The sequence below is a fragment of the Fringilla coelebs genome, assembly GCF_963513975.1.
Source record: "Fringilla coelebs genome assembly, chromosome: 4".
In the NCBI taxonomy this organism is placed as follows: Eukaryota; Metazoa; Chordata; class Aves; order Passeriformes; family Fringillidae; genus Fringilla; species Fringilla coelebs.
The window spans coordinates 30,091,051-30,107,363 of NC_140032.1; the positions used below are offsets into that span (position 1 = coordinate 30,091,051).

Below are 16,313 nucleotides of genomic sequence, written 5' to 3' on the forward strand. Positions count from 1 at the left end.
CTCTTCTCCCGACCGCCCCGGCGGTTGCGCGGGGGATTCTCGGGCGCTCCGCGGTCCGGATCGAGCGGGGCGCGCGCAGTTCGGAAGGGCATGGGCGGGCGGAGGTTACCAGGTAACGGTGAATGTCTGTCTGTCCGTCTGTATCTGTATCCCTCCGCCAGGAACCGCCCCCCGCGCCCCCAGCGGAGTGGCGGCCAAGATGGCGGCGGTGGCTGAGGCAGGAGCGTCGTGAGCGCCTCCGCCAGCCCGGTCCCGCCGCGTCGGGCGAAGCGAGGCCGTGCCGCTCCTCCGCTGCCCGAAGGCGAAACGTTCGTCCGGGCAGCCCGGGCCCCGCGAGTGGCGGCCGGCGGTGGAGGAGGAGCCAGGCCGGGTGACCTCCCCTCCGGCGCGGGGTGAGCCGCCTTCTGCCCCTGACGCGGCGCGCTGCCCCTTCCTCGTCCCTTTCCCTGGTGGCGGCAGGGCCGTGCTGGTGCGGTGGGGCAGGGCGGCGGCCCGCGAGGGTGGGGGCTTGGAGCCGGCTGTGGGCTCGGAGGCAGGTGCGGGGCGGCGGGGAAACCGTGCGGTAGCAGCGGGCTGTGCGGGCCGCGCCCCTCGCACAAGGCAGGGCGCGTTATCTGCTCTCCAAGGAGACGCCGCCGCGTTCGCGGCAGTGGAAGCGCCTTGAGCAGAGCCCGCCTACCCACGCACCCCGCGGCGCCCGGGCTTTGGCGCCGGGAAGGAGCGGGATCTCTGCCCGCCGCCCCCGGGCCGGGAGCGCCTCACCCGCCTCAGGCAGTGAGCGGTGCGGCCGGCAGAGCCGCCGGGCCATCGCTCGCTCCGCCGGCCCCGCTGGCGGCGACGAGACCCGCCGGGCCTGCGCTCGGCGCCTGCCGTTGGGATCGGAGCGGGTCGGGACGGCGGAGGCTGCGGGCGCTGGGGAGGCCCTGCGCTGGAAGCTGGAAGTGCCGGGTGTGTGAATGTGCGGCTCGTGTGAGCGCTGTCCGGTGCGGCAGGAGAGGATTTGCTCTGTTGACTGCTTCTGTGTTATGATTCTGTATAGTTTGCTTTTAAGGAGTTAAGGCCCAGTGAGGAGCGCGCGTCTTAAAAAGCTAAACTTTAAAAGAAATATTTGACCTTATTTTCAGCCTTTATGGTGAAAGCTATGATGGCTTTTTGCGGCTTTCTGTTTTCCGTTTAATTTTTTTTGATTGTCAAAAGTTTCCTCTCTGCAGTGTTTGGCGCTCTAGAGAGCTCCTGCATTCACATGAATGCTACGGGAAAAAATTCTCAAGAGCATCTTTAGATGAGGAAAAAGAGCCTTTTGAAGTACATACCTTTGTTTTACTTGCTTGTGTTTCTTCTGTGTAATTTACATATTGCTGATACATGTACAGAATGTTTTGATTGTAGTCTTACATGTTTTGCTTATAATTCTGCATGTTATCTGAAGTTATTATTTCTGTAGAAAGTTTAGTTGAAAGTCTTCTTTTTTTCTCAAATCCCTGATAAATATTGTAAGGCGGTAGGCACATGCTCAAAAGCTTTTGTACAGATTCTATGAGTTGCAAGAACCTGTAATTAGCAATTGGTTGCTGTAGGTAGATAGGTAGATAATGGGACGATAGCACAGTTTTTAGATGAGGATTTTTTGTAGAAGTAGTTGGTAAATGAAAACAAAGAAATGTGTATTGGTGAGAGCACAGCTTAGTGTGAAAGAAGAAAAAACCTAGCTGCACCTCTTCGTGTTTTTTAACTGAGTTAAAGAGGTTATATACTATCAGAGCTCTCTGATCTTAAACTTGCTTGATTACAGTTCATTTAGAGGTATCAAAGACTATAATAGGAATGTTTAGAAACTTTTTGTAAGGGGATGGTTCTGTTACAACACTTTAAAATCCACTTGCTGGAAATTATGAAGATACTGTTATTTTTGAGCCATGTTTGTCAGGGCATGTTGGTGTATGCTGGGTCTCCTTGTTTGAGAGTCCTGTTATTCACAATATTCCATCTGGAGCAGTGAATATACTTCAGAGGTAATGAGAGTGTCCTGCAGGAAAGATAGTTGAGAACAGGTTTTGTGAACGTTTTAGTAGAAATAAATGTGAGTAGTTAGTTGTATTATGTAGAGATGAATAGAGCCACTTCTTTTTACTGTGGAAGATAGGGAAAAACTACTTTTGCTATGGTTTTAGTAGAATTATATAACGTGATGATGAGGAAACAGCTTACAGAATTGAACTGTAAACCCAGATGGCCTCTAATCTTCCTCATAATGCTCAGTGACATAGGTCAGGATACAGTGTCTGCTGAAATGTTGGGTGTTACACATCTACATAGCTGAGCAGTTTATCTGTAACTGGAGATAGTTCGTTAAAATCATGGCTGTTTTTAAACTGATAACTATGTATTTGCTTTGAATGCTTGTAAGTTTTAGCATGAGCTTCCCTATGAACTTTTTATAAGATGTACCCTCTGGTTTCATGGCCTAGTGGGCACTTCTGTTGGGATGAAGACAGGAGTATGAGTTCTTGTACAGGGCAGAGTTGCCAAAGCAGAGGCACTTCCACCTGCTCTGTGTGTGTGCTGATTGTGAGATGCAGAAGCAGAATGACTCCAAACTGTGTTACTGTGGCCTAGGCTGGCGCACTGGTGAGTAGAGATGTGGTTATGGTGTAAGGAGCATGCCTGCTAGATCCCATTTCCTTTATGATTTAGTAATTGGCTGTGTTTGCATAGGAATACTGCCTTGTAAGTGTGCCTCTTGAGAGGGCTGTACTGTGTGATTTTGATTGAATCCTATACCTAAGCAAGATAGATGTACTAGGACAGCTTTTAAACTTAGTTCAAGATTAATCTGTTTTCCTTTCTGGAACTGATATTTAAAAAACCAACAAACTTCTTAAATACTTTGTAATCTTTAGTTTTGTGTGATTTCATCACCTGCAGTCTGTGGAAATTCGTAGTAGATAGTTGAAGTAAAATGTTGAGAAAGTGGTTCCCATCAACTTCTATATTTTTATTTTTGCAGTTAAGCGTAGGGTTATGTCCTAACATAGTGGTGGGAATGAGCTGGAAAAAATAAATCTCTGCAAGACTGTTTTTCTTCTGCATCTGTTACAGTTCTCCATAGGTAAATTTTGTAGCTTTCTGCAGTGGAATTGTGCCAGCAGCACTTAGCAAATAGAGTTAGTTACATATTCTTCACCTTTTGGAACAGCCTAATCTAATTTCACTCTCATAAAGGAATACTTTTCCTGATCTTTCAAATTTAACAATTTTTTAGTTCTAATGTCAAAGCAAGAAATGAAAATAAAAATTTCAAACATTTAAGTTGCTTAATATTGCACAGAGTGACACTGATGGAGAGCAGCTAACCTCTCTGAAACTCCTATGGTTTTGTTTGGTTTTGGTAGAATCTGTAATGTAAGTGGCTGGTCATTCACTGCTTAAATAGCTTAATGTGTGGTAATGAAAGTAAAAATCGTTTTACTGACTTCTGTTTTCCTTGTAGTATTTCAAGTGTGTCATTCAGTACTCTGTTTTCAGTATCTCAGTATTAAAATGAATGCGAAAGTTTGACATACTGGGTCTCCAGAGTCACTTTACTGTGTCAAATAGATATCACCCTGCGCCTGAAAGTGTAGGCTTTATGAATTACAAAGCAGCCTTTCTGAGCACTGTACAGTTTGTTTTAAAGCGAGGACAATTAAAACCCTCAAAAAAGCCTAAATCTTTCTTTCATAGATCAGAGGTTAAAAAGCCCTGAACCCACAACTACTATTTCTTTCTTTTTTAATGCCAGCTTCTGTGTTCTTCTCATTGATACGTTTCTAGTAACAGAGCATAGTAAATGGGGAGTTTTAATTTCCTAAACAGCTTTGTGTTTTCATCTTATGATGAATATGTAGTTGTCTTCTCAAATCACAAATCTTTAACATTTTCTATGTAAATTGATTTTAATACAGCACATTTCTTTCAACTCCTTCCTATAGATTGCTTTTATTGATCGCTTGTCATGGCAACAGGAGGTGCTCCCTTTGAAGAAGGCATGAATGATCAGGACTTGCCCAGCTGGAGCAATGAGAGCCTTGACGACCGGCTGAACAACACGGTAAAAATTCTTTTTCTTTTTCTTTTTCTTTTTCTTTTTCTTTTTCTTTTTCTTTTTCTTTTTCTTTTTCTTTTTCTTTTTCTTTTTCTTTTTCTTTTTCTTTTTCTTTTTCTTTTTCTTTTTCTTTTTCTTTTTCTTTTTCTTTTTCTTTTTCTTTTTCTTTATTTCTTTTCTATTTTTTTTTCCTTTTTGTTGCCATTTGATGCCGTACATTAGAATTACCAGCTAGATTCTGGCAGGTAACAATGCAAACCCCTAAGCCTTATCATGCATGGCTTTATATCCAGTGCGGCTTTACCTGGAAAACTTGAGGTAGATGTAAGCAAGCAGTGGGTATCATTCAGAGATTGTGAGGTCTGTAGGGTTATTTATGAGAAGTGTTTTGGGTAAATAAAGTAGCTGGGCACAAAAGCATTGTAGGTGACAGGAAAGTGAAAGCTGTAATTGAAAACATTCTAAACTCCTGAAAGTAAAAGATTCCCCAGCAAAGAAGAAAAATACAACTTGAGCTTCATTTGAGGTTAATTTAATGCATTTAGGGTTAAATGGATTTAAAATTTCCTGACAAACTATTTTTAATTATGCAGTGGAGAAAATTTTATTTTGTAAAGTGACGTTTGCTCTAGAAAACTTAGTGCTTACTTCAATGTGCCTTGCTATTTTTACTTCTAAAATGGAAGTAAACTCTCTCACAGAATGCAAACATTTGCTTTTTGTCTGGGTGGATAACAAATATGATTTTTTTCTCTCTCTCCTTCCCTTTAAGGACTGGGGAGGTCAACAGAAGAAAGCAAACAGATCTTCTGAGAAAAACAAGAAAAAGCTTACTGGAGAAGGTGAAACAAGGCTTACTAATGACATATCTCCAGAATCTTCACCTGGAATGGAACGACGGAAGACCAGAACTTCTCATAGCTTTCCTCATGCTCGATACATGACTCAGATGTCTGTTCCAGAGCAGGCTGAACTAGAAAGGCTTAAACAAAGAATAAACTTCAGTGATCTGGATCAGGTTTGTGTGAATACTAGCTCCCACTAGAAATGTGACTCTGAAATGTATTTAGTTATCTCTTAATGAAGTGACAGATGAGTAAAGAATCCTTCCATAAGTGATCAAGGTAAAAAAAAAAAAAACAAAGATTATAGGCGCCATGACAACCAAATCAAAATTCTGGTTTTGAACATCAGAAAATAAGAGAAAGTTCAGGACTATGGCTTTCCTCTGTTTGTGTGATAGCCATCTTCTTGCTCTCAGCCATTAACAAATTCCTGTGTCCTCAGAGCAGTACTTCCTACTCATCATACTTGTATGCTACCTGAAAGTAGCTGTTACCTTATTTTGAAAGTCTGTTCTCAAACTGCCAGTTTGTGATCCTGAACATTGTTACCCTTGTGAATTAAGCAGAGGAGTATCATGAAAAACTGCTCCTCAGTAGAGCAGAGAATTTTATGGCACAAATTCTTGAGCCATAACTACTTTTTTGGAAATACAGTGCATTCATCCTTCCCTTTTCCAAAGTTAAGGAAAAATATGAGGGATTGATTCTTTTAGAACAAGGCAGAAATTCGTGCTAACAATTTCAGAACAGAGGCTAGTTCATCTTTACCAAAGGTTATTGCTAACTTCTTTGGTTATGATGGTTCTTTCCAGTGTGATTCATTGTGTTGATTTATAGTTTAAAGGCTGGGCATAACTTCCTCCTCAAATTTATGTTAGGGCAACATGTTGCCATTCACAGGATTTTAAAGAAAAGCTGAAGTTCTGAGGTATTATGTTCTGCACAGGAATATGTTGCTCTTTTATTACTGTTCTTTTCTCAAATGTACCAGGAGAAGTAGACTGCCTTTTGTTACAGTAAAGGTTGAGATTACAACAAAAATGAGGAACTAAATTTTGAGAAACTACAAAATGTTTTTGCTTCTCATTGTTCTGGGAGGATGGATTTGCTTTCTGAAAACTTTATGGCAAAAATTATTGGCATTGTCTTCAGCTAACTTTTGGCCAGTTGGTGACTAATTAGGTAACTTTAAAATCAGTCTAATAATACTGTAGAAATGGTAATACAAGCAGGGAAACGAAACAGTGTTGCGAACATATTGGATGAAAAAGCAATTGTTCTTTCTTTTGTTTGTATACAGAGAAGCATTGGAAGTGATTCTCAAGGCAGGGCAACGGCTGCTAATAACAAACGTCAACTTAATGAAAACAAAAAACCATTCAACTTCCTGTCACTACAGATTAACACTAACAAAAGCAAAGATCCTGCCTCAGGTTCCCAAAAAAAGGAAGGTGGGGTACCAGCACAACGTAAAGAGTTGTTTGGAGCTGCTCTAAGCAAGGATTTTTTGCAAAATTGTCAAGTGTCTGCTCAAGAAGATGGAAGGGGAGAACAAGCGATGGATAGTAGCCAGGTATTTACACAGCCTATAAAGTCTACAAAATATTGACTCTTAATCTTCAGTGCTGCTTTCTAAATTTCTTCAAAGTATAAATATTGGAAATATTTAACTTCCTGCTGTTCTGAAACTTGAAGAAAATTTGAAACCAAACTTAATCATCTACTGTTCTTTAGAAATCTGCTTCTTGGTAACAGAAATAGTAATAATTTTTGTTTTAGAGGTTGGTTCCCTTTTATGTGGCTCCAGAAAGTGCTCTCACAGTTGACTGTTTTCCTGTGTTGATGAGCTCAGTTGTGTTTTAGCCTGTGTTGACCAGAAGCCCTGTGCTCCAGCCTTGCAACTTCCCGCATGCATAAATCTATCCTTATAAAGGCTGTTGACTTTTAACCACTTGTGGAAGAGTGCTTGGAGGAGGGAAAGTACTAACCTATCCCCATTTCATAAATCCTTTGCTGTTGCTATCACTGTGTCTTGTGCATTGAATACGTTGCAGTTGTAGCTGAATGCATTCAGTAACTTGAGTGTCTTTGCAGATTGTGAGCAGACTAGTTCAGATTCGCGACTATATTGCTAAGGCCAGCTCCATGCGGGATGATCTTGTAGAGAAAAATGAAAGATCGGCCAATGTTGAGCGTTTATCACACCTTATAGATGACCTTAAAGAGCAGGAGAAATCCTATCTGAAATTTTTGCAAAAGATGCTTGTAAGTTTGAGAACATAATATGTTTGTTTCTGCACTGTAAGATTTTTTTAGGAGTTGACCGTTTATGTTTTGATGGTGCTACTGAGGGTGTTGATTTTGGAATATAGTACCTTCCATAATTCATTTTTACTGCCCCCTTATATAGCTTTTGATTTGTGCCAATGAAATATTTCAGGCTAGAGAAAATGAGGAGGATGATGTTCGGACTATAGATTCAGCTGTGGGATCTGGTTCTGTAGGTGAGAGCACATCGCTAAACATTGATGTGCAGTCTGAGGCTTCAGATACCACGGTAAGCTGCCTTTTAGCAATTAAGGTAGAAATGAGGGCTTTATTTTGGTTTTTTCATCGGTTTCATGATAGTGTCATAATCTGCAGTTCAATTTAAAAGTAGTAAATCCCCAAGCACTCCATTCAGGAGGTGTCCATGCATGTGTGGATTTACTTTTTTAATATGAGAAAAAAAGTAATGATTCTGTCACAACAACAATCTGAAGAATCTTTTAAATCTTTATTCTTCCTTCAAAGTACAATGGTACAATGAAGAGTTAAATGTATACTTTGGCAGAGAATTCACTCACTTCTAGGAAGAAACACCTTTATATACAATTTTTCATCTCTAGGTTTGTTTCTGTTAGTGGGGAAAATTTTTGGGTGTTGGGTGAGGGGAGGGTTAGAAATATATCATTAGTGGGCCATTGTCCAAGCATCTTTCTAGTGATTAAACAGAATTATTGACCTAACATCAAAGTTTCTCTCATTTCTTGGGAAGATGGGCACCTCTTCAGAAAATGTGTTCTGAATTTAGTGCTGAGATAAACAGTCCAATGTTCCTTTCTATTTATAAAAGCTTTTTTTTTAACATGGTAAACATATCTTGTAGTAAAGGCATTTTAATAACTTAAGTTTTGTGTCTTCCATTCTATTACACTGAAGAAAAGTACCAGAGAGCAGGTACTCTTTTTGGCCAGTTAGCACACTGAATGTCCTATGGATAAAGAGAATTTATCTGCTTGGAAATAAAACAGTTAAAACATTAAGAAGCTTTTGTAATTATTTTTAGCTTTACAAGAACCCTTTCTATCTCTGTAAGGAAATAAAATGATAGACATGGAAGATGCACTTTTAACTTTAAAAAAATTAAATTTGGAAAATGCAGAAAAAGACAGGTATGTTTTTTAAGAAGTGTCCATGTAAACTTGCAGTTGTCTCAATATTTGCAAAATTTTGCGCTTAAGTTTTTTGTTTGGCTCTTAATTTTTGCATCTAAGCTCTCTTTACATGCAGCTTGAATATTTTACATGCAGAGTGCATACTTCTGGTCGTATAATGTTGATTGCTATATGCAGCTTTATTGTTGTGCAAATTCTAAGAATGACTAAAATTGTCTTCACTCTTTAGTAGATGTTATTAGATACTAGTTTTCATTATTTGACAAGATAAAGTGGGTAGGTTTGTAACTTAAAAATGCATGCTAAGTTGGAGCACGTTTTCAAAATCTAACATACTAAACTATTCAATATAGGAGGTATCTTTTAGTTTGAGTTGTCGGCCCCGCATTGAGGACAAACTAGGGAATTCAGCTGCACGAGAACAGGTTACAGACATTGATGTTACACCAAGCCCTAAAGGGAAAAGACAGAGAGCTGCTCTGAATGACAGGGAAATCTGGCCTTGTGGGATTAATAGCCAGGATCATGGATTGCTTTCAAAGGTACACTTCAAAATGTTACTTTAGCCTCAAATAGGGTTTATACAGGCTAGTCTTCCCCGCTCCCCCATCTCCCCTATTAATTGCTTCAAATGTACTTGTTACTTACAGCGAATGTTCCCACTGATAAGCAATCTGTATCCAGCTGTCTTTTCATGAATTAGTCTTCTTTGCCTAGAATATTTTTTCTTTGAATAGAAATGTTTTACAACTTTTTCTTCTGAATTGTTAGCATTGAAAGTTAGCTTTGATGTAACTCTGTACAGCAGGTTTTATGATTTAATGTAGATCATCCTTCTGGGTTTTGTTGTTCCCTTCTTGGGAAAACATTGCATATGTGACTTTCAGACGCTTGTCATGGTTACACTAATAGTCTGCCAATGCACATTTAAACTTATACCAAATACAGAAGACAAGTTAGAAATTAGTAGCCTTAATTGTCCCACAAGTGTTTTTCTGTAGCTGTTGATACCAATATTTGGTGGAAGGAGGAAAACTTTCAAGGGGTGCAGTGTCAAAAGCGTCTTTTTTTACCCATTATGAGCTTGTCTATATCATTGCCCATCCTGTGATTTAATTTTTAAAAAGTCTTTAATTCAATCATTTTTCCCCAAAAATAAAAGACTTAAATGTTTTGTCAAGCTTACTAGTCTTAATGTAGAACTAAGTTTGAAAAACTTGTTAATGCAATTTTCATGAACTCAAGCAGATCTGGTACTTTATCTAAAGCCTGGATATTTCATAGGTGAGTGAGGCTGAGACATATACCCTTGTTCCCTTTCTTCCCCTTGTTCCTTCCTGTACTGATTTCAGTGTGTGATCTATTTTGACTCTACTCTGCTGTTTATATGAAAGGTGAGAGTTAAACAGCAATCATCAGTGTTAGTTGCAGTGCAGCTTTTAGTGGCACTTTGAGGAGTTTGGAATTCTGGACGTTTTCAGCTTTCTCTGCTGGGCGAAAGCTTAGAACTAGTTAATAAGATGCCTGCTTCTATTCTGACATTTGGTGCAGAGTATTTGGACAGAATTTTCTACTTTAGAAACTTAATACTATATGGATAGAAGATTATGCATTCAAATTAGTCGTGTTCTTTGTAAATGTTTGTTATTTTTCATTATTTCATGTGCAAAGTGCAATAATGCAGCTTCAGACAGGATCAGGATCTTAACTGTGGATGTCTCATTAAAATACTTAATTTGAGTAAAAGTTTTGATGCAAATCTCCAGCTCCTAATTAGCATTGGATGAGGAAAATAACTGAGTTTTAATAAATTTTAACTGCTCAGCATGCTTTCATTCTTTCAGAACTAGTTTAAAATATTTTTTGAAAACAATGTAGACAGGGTTCTGTGCATGTTTGTTATGGAATTGATTTACCTAAACTTGATGTATTCTAGTATCAATACCATAAATACCGCACACAGAACTAACACATTATAGGTTAGAAATGAATTACTGCCGAAAACATTATTCTGAAAATTTTAGTGATTTTAGGCCAGTAAACCAATTGAGATCTTGTGTTTTATATAGCTCCATGATGCACTGCCTTACCTTGCTTACCTTAGCAGTCTTAAAGGTTAATACCCTCTGTTATGATTTAAAAGACAGAGGGAGGCTTTGGTTAGTCTTTGGGTCACATTAGGGCAGCTGACTGGCTTTGTAAAGAAAAAGAAAACTTAAACCCTCAGGAGCTATAAGCGCATCTTGATGGTACAGGTTTCTTCCTGTTGGGTGTCTGAGGTTTTTTTTTTTAAATAAAGGACTATCAGAAAGGTGGACTGTTTCATTTTTACTTTTTTTCCATTAACCAGGCTGTTAATTATATCCAAGTTCTTGCTTTGATGCTTCTTTTACTAGTTCTCAACAGATAAATGTAGTTATGGTACTGTTGCTCCATCTCTTGCAGGCCAGAGATCCTCAACAGGAAGCTAAAGAAGAGCTGGAGAACTTGAAGAAACAGCATGATTTATTGAAAAGGATGCTACAACAGCAGGAGGAATTGAAGGCTCTTCAAGGAAGACAGGCAGCTCTTCTTGCTTTGCAGCATAAAGCAGAGCAAGCCATTGCTGTCCTGGATGATTCTGGTATGTGGAATGATGGTATCTTTTATATCATGTTAGCATGCTGACTGAATGATCCAAGCTGGAATTGTGAAATACACATTAAAAAGGCTTTTTTTTATTGCAAAGTCTCTGTTTCTGAAGAGTTGACAATGTAACATTATAAAATGGTGTGTTATTTAAAAACCCAGAGTGGATTACTGTGGTTTACCTGTGAAATCCTAAAAGCATGGGTTTTGTTCCTGAGAACTGGTCTACTCAATGTTAAGATTCAAATTCAACTTGTGGCAAAATAAATGTTTTTGAAATTTGAAACCAGTGCAACTTTACTATGTGTGTAATGAAGTCATAATCTCTGGGGAAAATGAATAACATTTGTGTTTGACTTTCTTATGAGCCGTTGGTTTGTATTTGGGGGGAAGTAGAATCATTTGGATCTTTCAACTGTCACTTGCATATTTAGTATTGTTTGAATATGAACTTTGAGGCAAAGGCAAAAAGCTTTCTTTTAAATTTATTTCTCTCATAAAGCTTCTTGAAGAAAAAACTGCCAAGACACCATTTGCAGATGTAAATATTGCAACTTACACCAATATGAAAGCTCAGTGTCCTGTTAATTTATTATTTTGAGAAAGTGAAATTACGTGCACTGTTAGTTTAGCTTTATTTAAAAATTGCTGTTTTATTTCTAATAAGTTTCTATCAACCTTAGACAAATTGGTTGTTTTCGTTTTGCTCTGACCTATTTAGCAAAAGACAGAGCAAAGCTGAAGTCCTTCTGGATGGTCCCTTACAAAGCAGCTCTGAGTTGTCTTGTTAGTATTTTTGTAGCAGAAATCCTCTTTCATGAGTAAAGCTGGTGGAAAGGACACAAAATTAAAAATACGTGCTTTACGTATTTTTAGAGGGTCAGAATATTGATGTTGCTAAACCACACATTTTTATTTGAATAGCCTTTATTTCATTGCTGTGGAAAAATATTTATATTTTCCCTTTTTTCCGTATGCCCAGTTGTAACAGAAACTACAGGTAGTGTTTCAGGAGTGAGTCTTACATCAGAACTGAATGAAGAATTGAATGACTTAATTCAACGCTTTCACAACCAACTCCATGATTCTCAGGTTAGTCCTGAGATTGTACTGCATAGATTTTGCCATTATCAGTTTTTATTCTATTTAACAATGCAGTTCAGTGTTTGTCTTGCTCATCTGTGTGTATTAGTGAAGTTATCAGAGTTCCCCCCCAAACTTGAGAACTCAGCAAACTTGACAATTATTAGCTGACAGATCTATGCTTTGTGTTTCGTGGGTTTCCATTCAAGTCTAGAGAAGTAGTTTCTTTATTGCAATTTAATTATTAACTCAGTGTATTATTGGGATGTCATTAGAGTGTTTTCAATATATTTCCCTTTATAATATTGTTTGTTTTGGTGTTGATTCTGGTGTTGCGTATAGAAGGTCCATAAGAAAGCTTTTTGTTTCTTACAATTTACTTACTTTTTTGTAGTACTCTGAATAAAATGGAATTACTCTTTTTAGACACAGTCTGTGCCTGACAATAGAAGGCAAGCAGAAAGCCTTTCACTTACCAGAGAGATTTCACAAAGCAGAAACTCTTCAATGTGTGACCACCAGTCAGATGAGAAGGCACAGCTTTTTAACAAGATGCGAATGTTGCAGGGTAAAAAGCAAAAGATGGACAAACTATTAGGAGAACTTCATACACTTCGTGACCAACATCTAAATAACTCTTCCTGTAAGTCAATCTAGGTAGAACTATATTTTTTTCATGAATACCACATTTTTAATGTGCATGTTTTGTAACATTGTCTTTAAGATTGTAATTGGTCAGTGAAATGCTGGTGATAAAAACTGCTGGGGCAATATTAATGTAAATGGTTTTTAATGCTGTATAAGTTTCTGTCTTAACAAAAAGCTCTACAGGTGATAATAAGTGTCTTAACACTTAATGATGATGACTTTATTAACACTTTTATTTATAATACTGAAGTTGACTTATGTGAGGATGAGTTTTTTCTTCAAGGCTTGTCTGTGACACATCTGGCTTGTGAAAAAAAGAGCCATATGAACTTGAGCTTTGTGTGTTTTTATCACAGTATGTTTGCATTTGTCTACTTGGCACTTCACTTGTTAGTAGCTTTATGGCAATATTGCTTTGCTCCCTCTCTGTCAAAAGACTTTCATGTGCACTTGTGGCAGGGACTTCAATCACAGGCCATTCTAGGAGGCCTTGCTTGTCTGACTGGACTAGAGCTTTGGCTTTTCTTTTAATGGCTTTGTACTCTGCTTATTGATGCAGACCTGTCCACTTGCTGCTCTCACTCTCTGTTTCTAACAATGCATTTGTACTGATGACATTTGTCCTGTGTCTGAAAACTTCTGAGGGGCACTCACAGCATATTCTGGTTAGCATTGAGAAATGAGGCCTTGAAGCATGCACTTGGAGAAGGACATGCTGATTTAATAGTTGTGTTACTGTACCCCAATTTTTATGTATGTATTTTAATGCATGTAATATGAAAATATTTGGATATGATTTCATGTAGCTGCAAGAAGCAAACATCCATTTCATTGTACAGCAAATGGACAAGAGAACTTAGCAGAGGTGAAAAATTTGCTAGGATTTTTCTTTTGATCAAAATTCTAAAATGTTAAATTTTTATAAAAAAAGCAATATGGCCCTGAGTAAACCCTTGAAAAAACTCTATGGGCAGATTCACAGCATGAAAGCATCTACTTCTGACATTTGATAAAGCTAAAAGGGAATGACTGAAATCTTGTTTACAAAAGCCACTTTACTACTCACTGCCTATTGGCATTGCGTGCAATGAAACTTAAGAAAAAAGGTTTTATTTTGCTTAGGAAAGAAGTTATTAACTGCTGGTTTGTCTATTGATAATGTTTTCTGTCGTTATTTTAATATAATTCAGTTAAGCAGATTCCTTATTATGAATTGTTCACATAAACTGTATTTCTTTTCTGTAGTTGTTCCTGCTTCAAGTTCTCCTCAAAGGAGTGTTGATCAAAGAAGTACAACTTCAGCTGCTTCTGGTCCTGTAGGCATAGTAACTGTTGTCAATGGTGAACCAAACAGTCTGGCATCTGCTCCGTATCCTCCTGATTCCCTGGTTTCTCAAAATGAGAGTGAAGAGGATGAAAATCTAAATCCAACAGAAAAGCTTCAGTAAAAGTTCTTTTAAGTTTTTTTCAGTGTTTGATGTAGTAATTTGGAATGTTACTTTTTTTAATAAGTTTTGTGTTAAGTAACTGTTTCCATTTTTTGACCTTCCTAATTTAATATTAAAGATTACTTAGTAAACAATCTAATACATTTAACTGAATTCAGAGCTTTTCAAGTGTAAAGTTCTTACAGCTTGAAAACTGGCAGTAAACTCTTAAGAACTTTAGAGTACATGTATTCTTTTTAACTCTACATTGATTAGCATAATACAGCAAAACAGATAAAATTTTTTTTTCTCCTCAGGAAGCTGAATGAGGTTCGTAAGAGACTGAATGAGTTACGTGAGTTAGTTCACTACTATGAGCAGACATCTGATATGATGGCAGATGCTGTGAATGAAAACACTAAGGAGGAGGAAGAAACAGAAGAATCAGAAAGTGATTCTGAACATGAGGATCCACAGCCTGTTACTAATATTAGGTTGTTGTATTTTTTGTTATCCAAAGTCTTTGTAGCTGAGTTGTTGCTTCAGGAAACCTGCAATATTTTATTTGAGTCAACCAGAAGTAACTTAAATCTGTGCTTATTACATTAACAAAATTACAGATTTTTTATTTTGAGGTAACTGTTACACAGATGTTTAATAATTATCTAATCCTTGGTGTCTTATTTATTTAGATTAGCATGAACATTTAGAAAATCGTTATAAGATTTAAAAATATATAATTCCTTTGGGTTTAAGTACTGAATTATGTGTATGGAATTTCACTAGAAGATTGCAGTCTTAGACTAAAGAATTGGAGTAAAAAACCCTTCAGTTTACAGCTATAGTCTGGCACCTGTGTGCATTGAGGATCTTCACCTGGTAGAAATGAACAGTCACTTAGCCAAGCATGAAGCTTTTATATTGTATTTATATAGCTGTAAGACCTAATGTATTTTTGCAGATCTAGCAGGGGATAATTTAAAGCTGGTTTGATTGTTTTAAAAAAAAGTAATCTGTTGGAGAGATGAATATGGAAAAGCTCCCAAAGTCTGGATGGATTTTATATGGGTTTGGAGTTTGTTTGTTTGTTTGGGGGTTTTGTTGTTTTTTTTTTAGGGGGAGGGGCCAGAACACCTGTTTGTAAAAAAGGTAGGTAGAAAAAGACAAAAGTAAAATTGTATCCATTCCAGTTTTTAAAAAGTTAACATGAGTAATTTATTTCACCTAGAAACCCTCAAGGAATCAGTAGTTGGAGTGAAATAAATAGCAACTCAAACGTACAATGTGGAACTAATAACAGAGATGGAAGACATCTTAATACAGACTGTGAAATAAACAACCGATCTGCTGCTAATATAAGGACTCTAAACATGTCTTCTGCTTTAGGTATGTTCTGTAATCTTCCAATAATTTTACTTCTTAGTGCAAATAACTCTGATAGCTGCACAGAGTCTGGGAGATCCTTGCTTGATGAGCAGAATTTTCAAGAGCCTTCTCATTAAACTAATATTTTTCTAATGCCCATTAATTACAGTGGACTTTAGAAGTTCAGTAATGTGTCTTTGGGATTGTCTGGTTTCCTCCTCTCCCTCTTTCCAGACTGTCATAATAGGGAGAATGACAAACACCTCGATCTACCCCAAGGTGAAGATGATGAAGTGGAAGAAGATCGAGTTAGTGAAGATTCCATGAGTAGTCACCGAAGCAGCCTGGGTGATGTGGCTGGAGATGCCGAGTTTGAGCAGAAGATCAATAGGCTTATAGCTGCAAAACAGAAGCTTAGACAGTTACAAAACCTTGCTGCTATGGTGCAGGTATGTTATAAATATAAACTTGAGCACAAAAATTTAGCATTCGTTGTTTTGTGTTATCTGTACCTTCTGATAGGGAAAAACTGCTTAATGCAACATTTAAAACGCTTATTTGTAGTCTAGGGAAAAAGAGATACTGTTTGATTTTTCTGATTTCAAAGGTGCTACTTCTGAGGTTCAATTCAGGGATTTTCTGGAGGATGCTAGCCTAAGAGAACAGTGGTCTTTATATTTGACCTTAGCACTGGATTACAAAATTCAAACCAAGAAGTATATCAGTATTATTTTTTAAAATATTAGACATTTTTAAGATTATACTGAACATTCAACACGTTTAAGTTTTACAATGT

At 37.9% G+C, this 16,313-nt stretch overlaps 1 protein-coding gene across 9 annotated transcripts in view; it reads left to right on the forward strand.

Moving 5' to 3' along the window:
• The window catches only part of PCM1 (pericentriolar material 1), a 41,266-nt gene continuing 24,953 nt past the window's right edge, over window positions 1-16,313 (forward strand). For 4 of the 9 annotated variants that reach the window (XM_084204985.1, XM_084204991.1, XM_084204990.1 and 1 more), the window contains exons 1-12: window positions 18-392; window positions 3,972-4,090; window positions 4,857-5,102; window positions 6,230-6,502; window positions 7,024-7,194; window positions 10,812-10,989; window positions 11,977-12,086; window positions 12,504-12,720; window positions 13,971-14,169; window positions 14,470-14,646; window positions 15,381-15,538; window positions 15,752-15,966. In XM_084204985.1, coding sequence (XP_084061111.1) covers window positions 3,995-4,090; window positions 4,857-5,102; window positions 6,230-6,502; window positions 7,024-7,194; window positions 10,812-10,989; window positions 11,977-12,086; window positions 12,504-12,720; window positions 13,971-14,169; window positions 14,470-14,646; window positions 15,381-15,538; window positions 15,752-15,966 — 2,040 coding nt within the window. In that variant the 5' untranslated portion in view covers window positions 18-392; window positions 3,972-3,994. Of the gene's footprint in view, window positions 393-835; window positions 949-3,971; window positions 4,091-4,856; window positions 5,103-6,229; window positions 6,503-7,023; window positions 7,195-10,811; window positions 10,990-11,976; window positions 12,087-12,503; window positions 12,721-13,970; window positions 14,170-14,469; window positions 14,647-15,380; window positions 15,539-15,751; window positions 15,967-16,313 lie in introns of those variants that run through there. The other 5 variants (XM_084204992.1, XM_084204993.1, XM_084204986.1 and 2 more) reach the window with 4 other exon arrangements.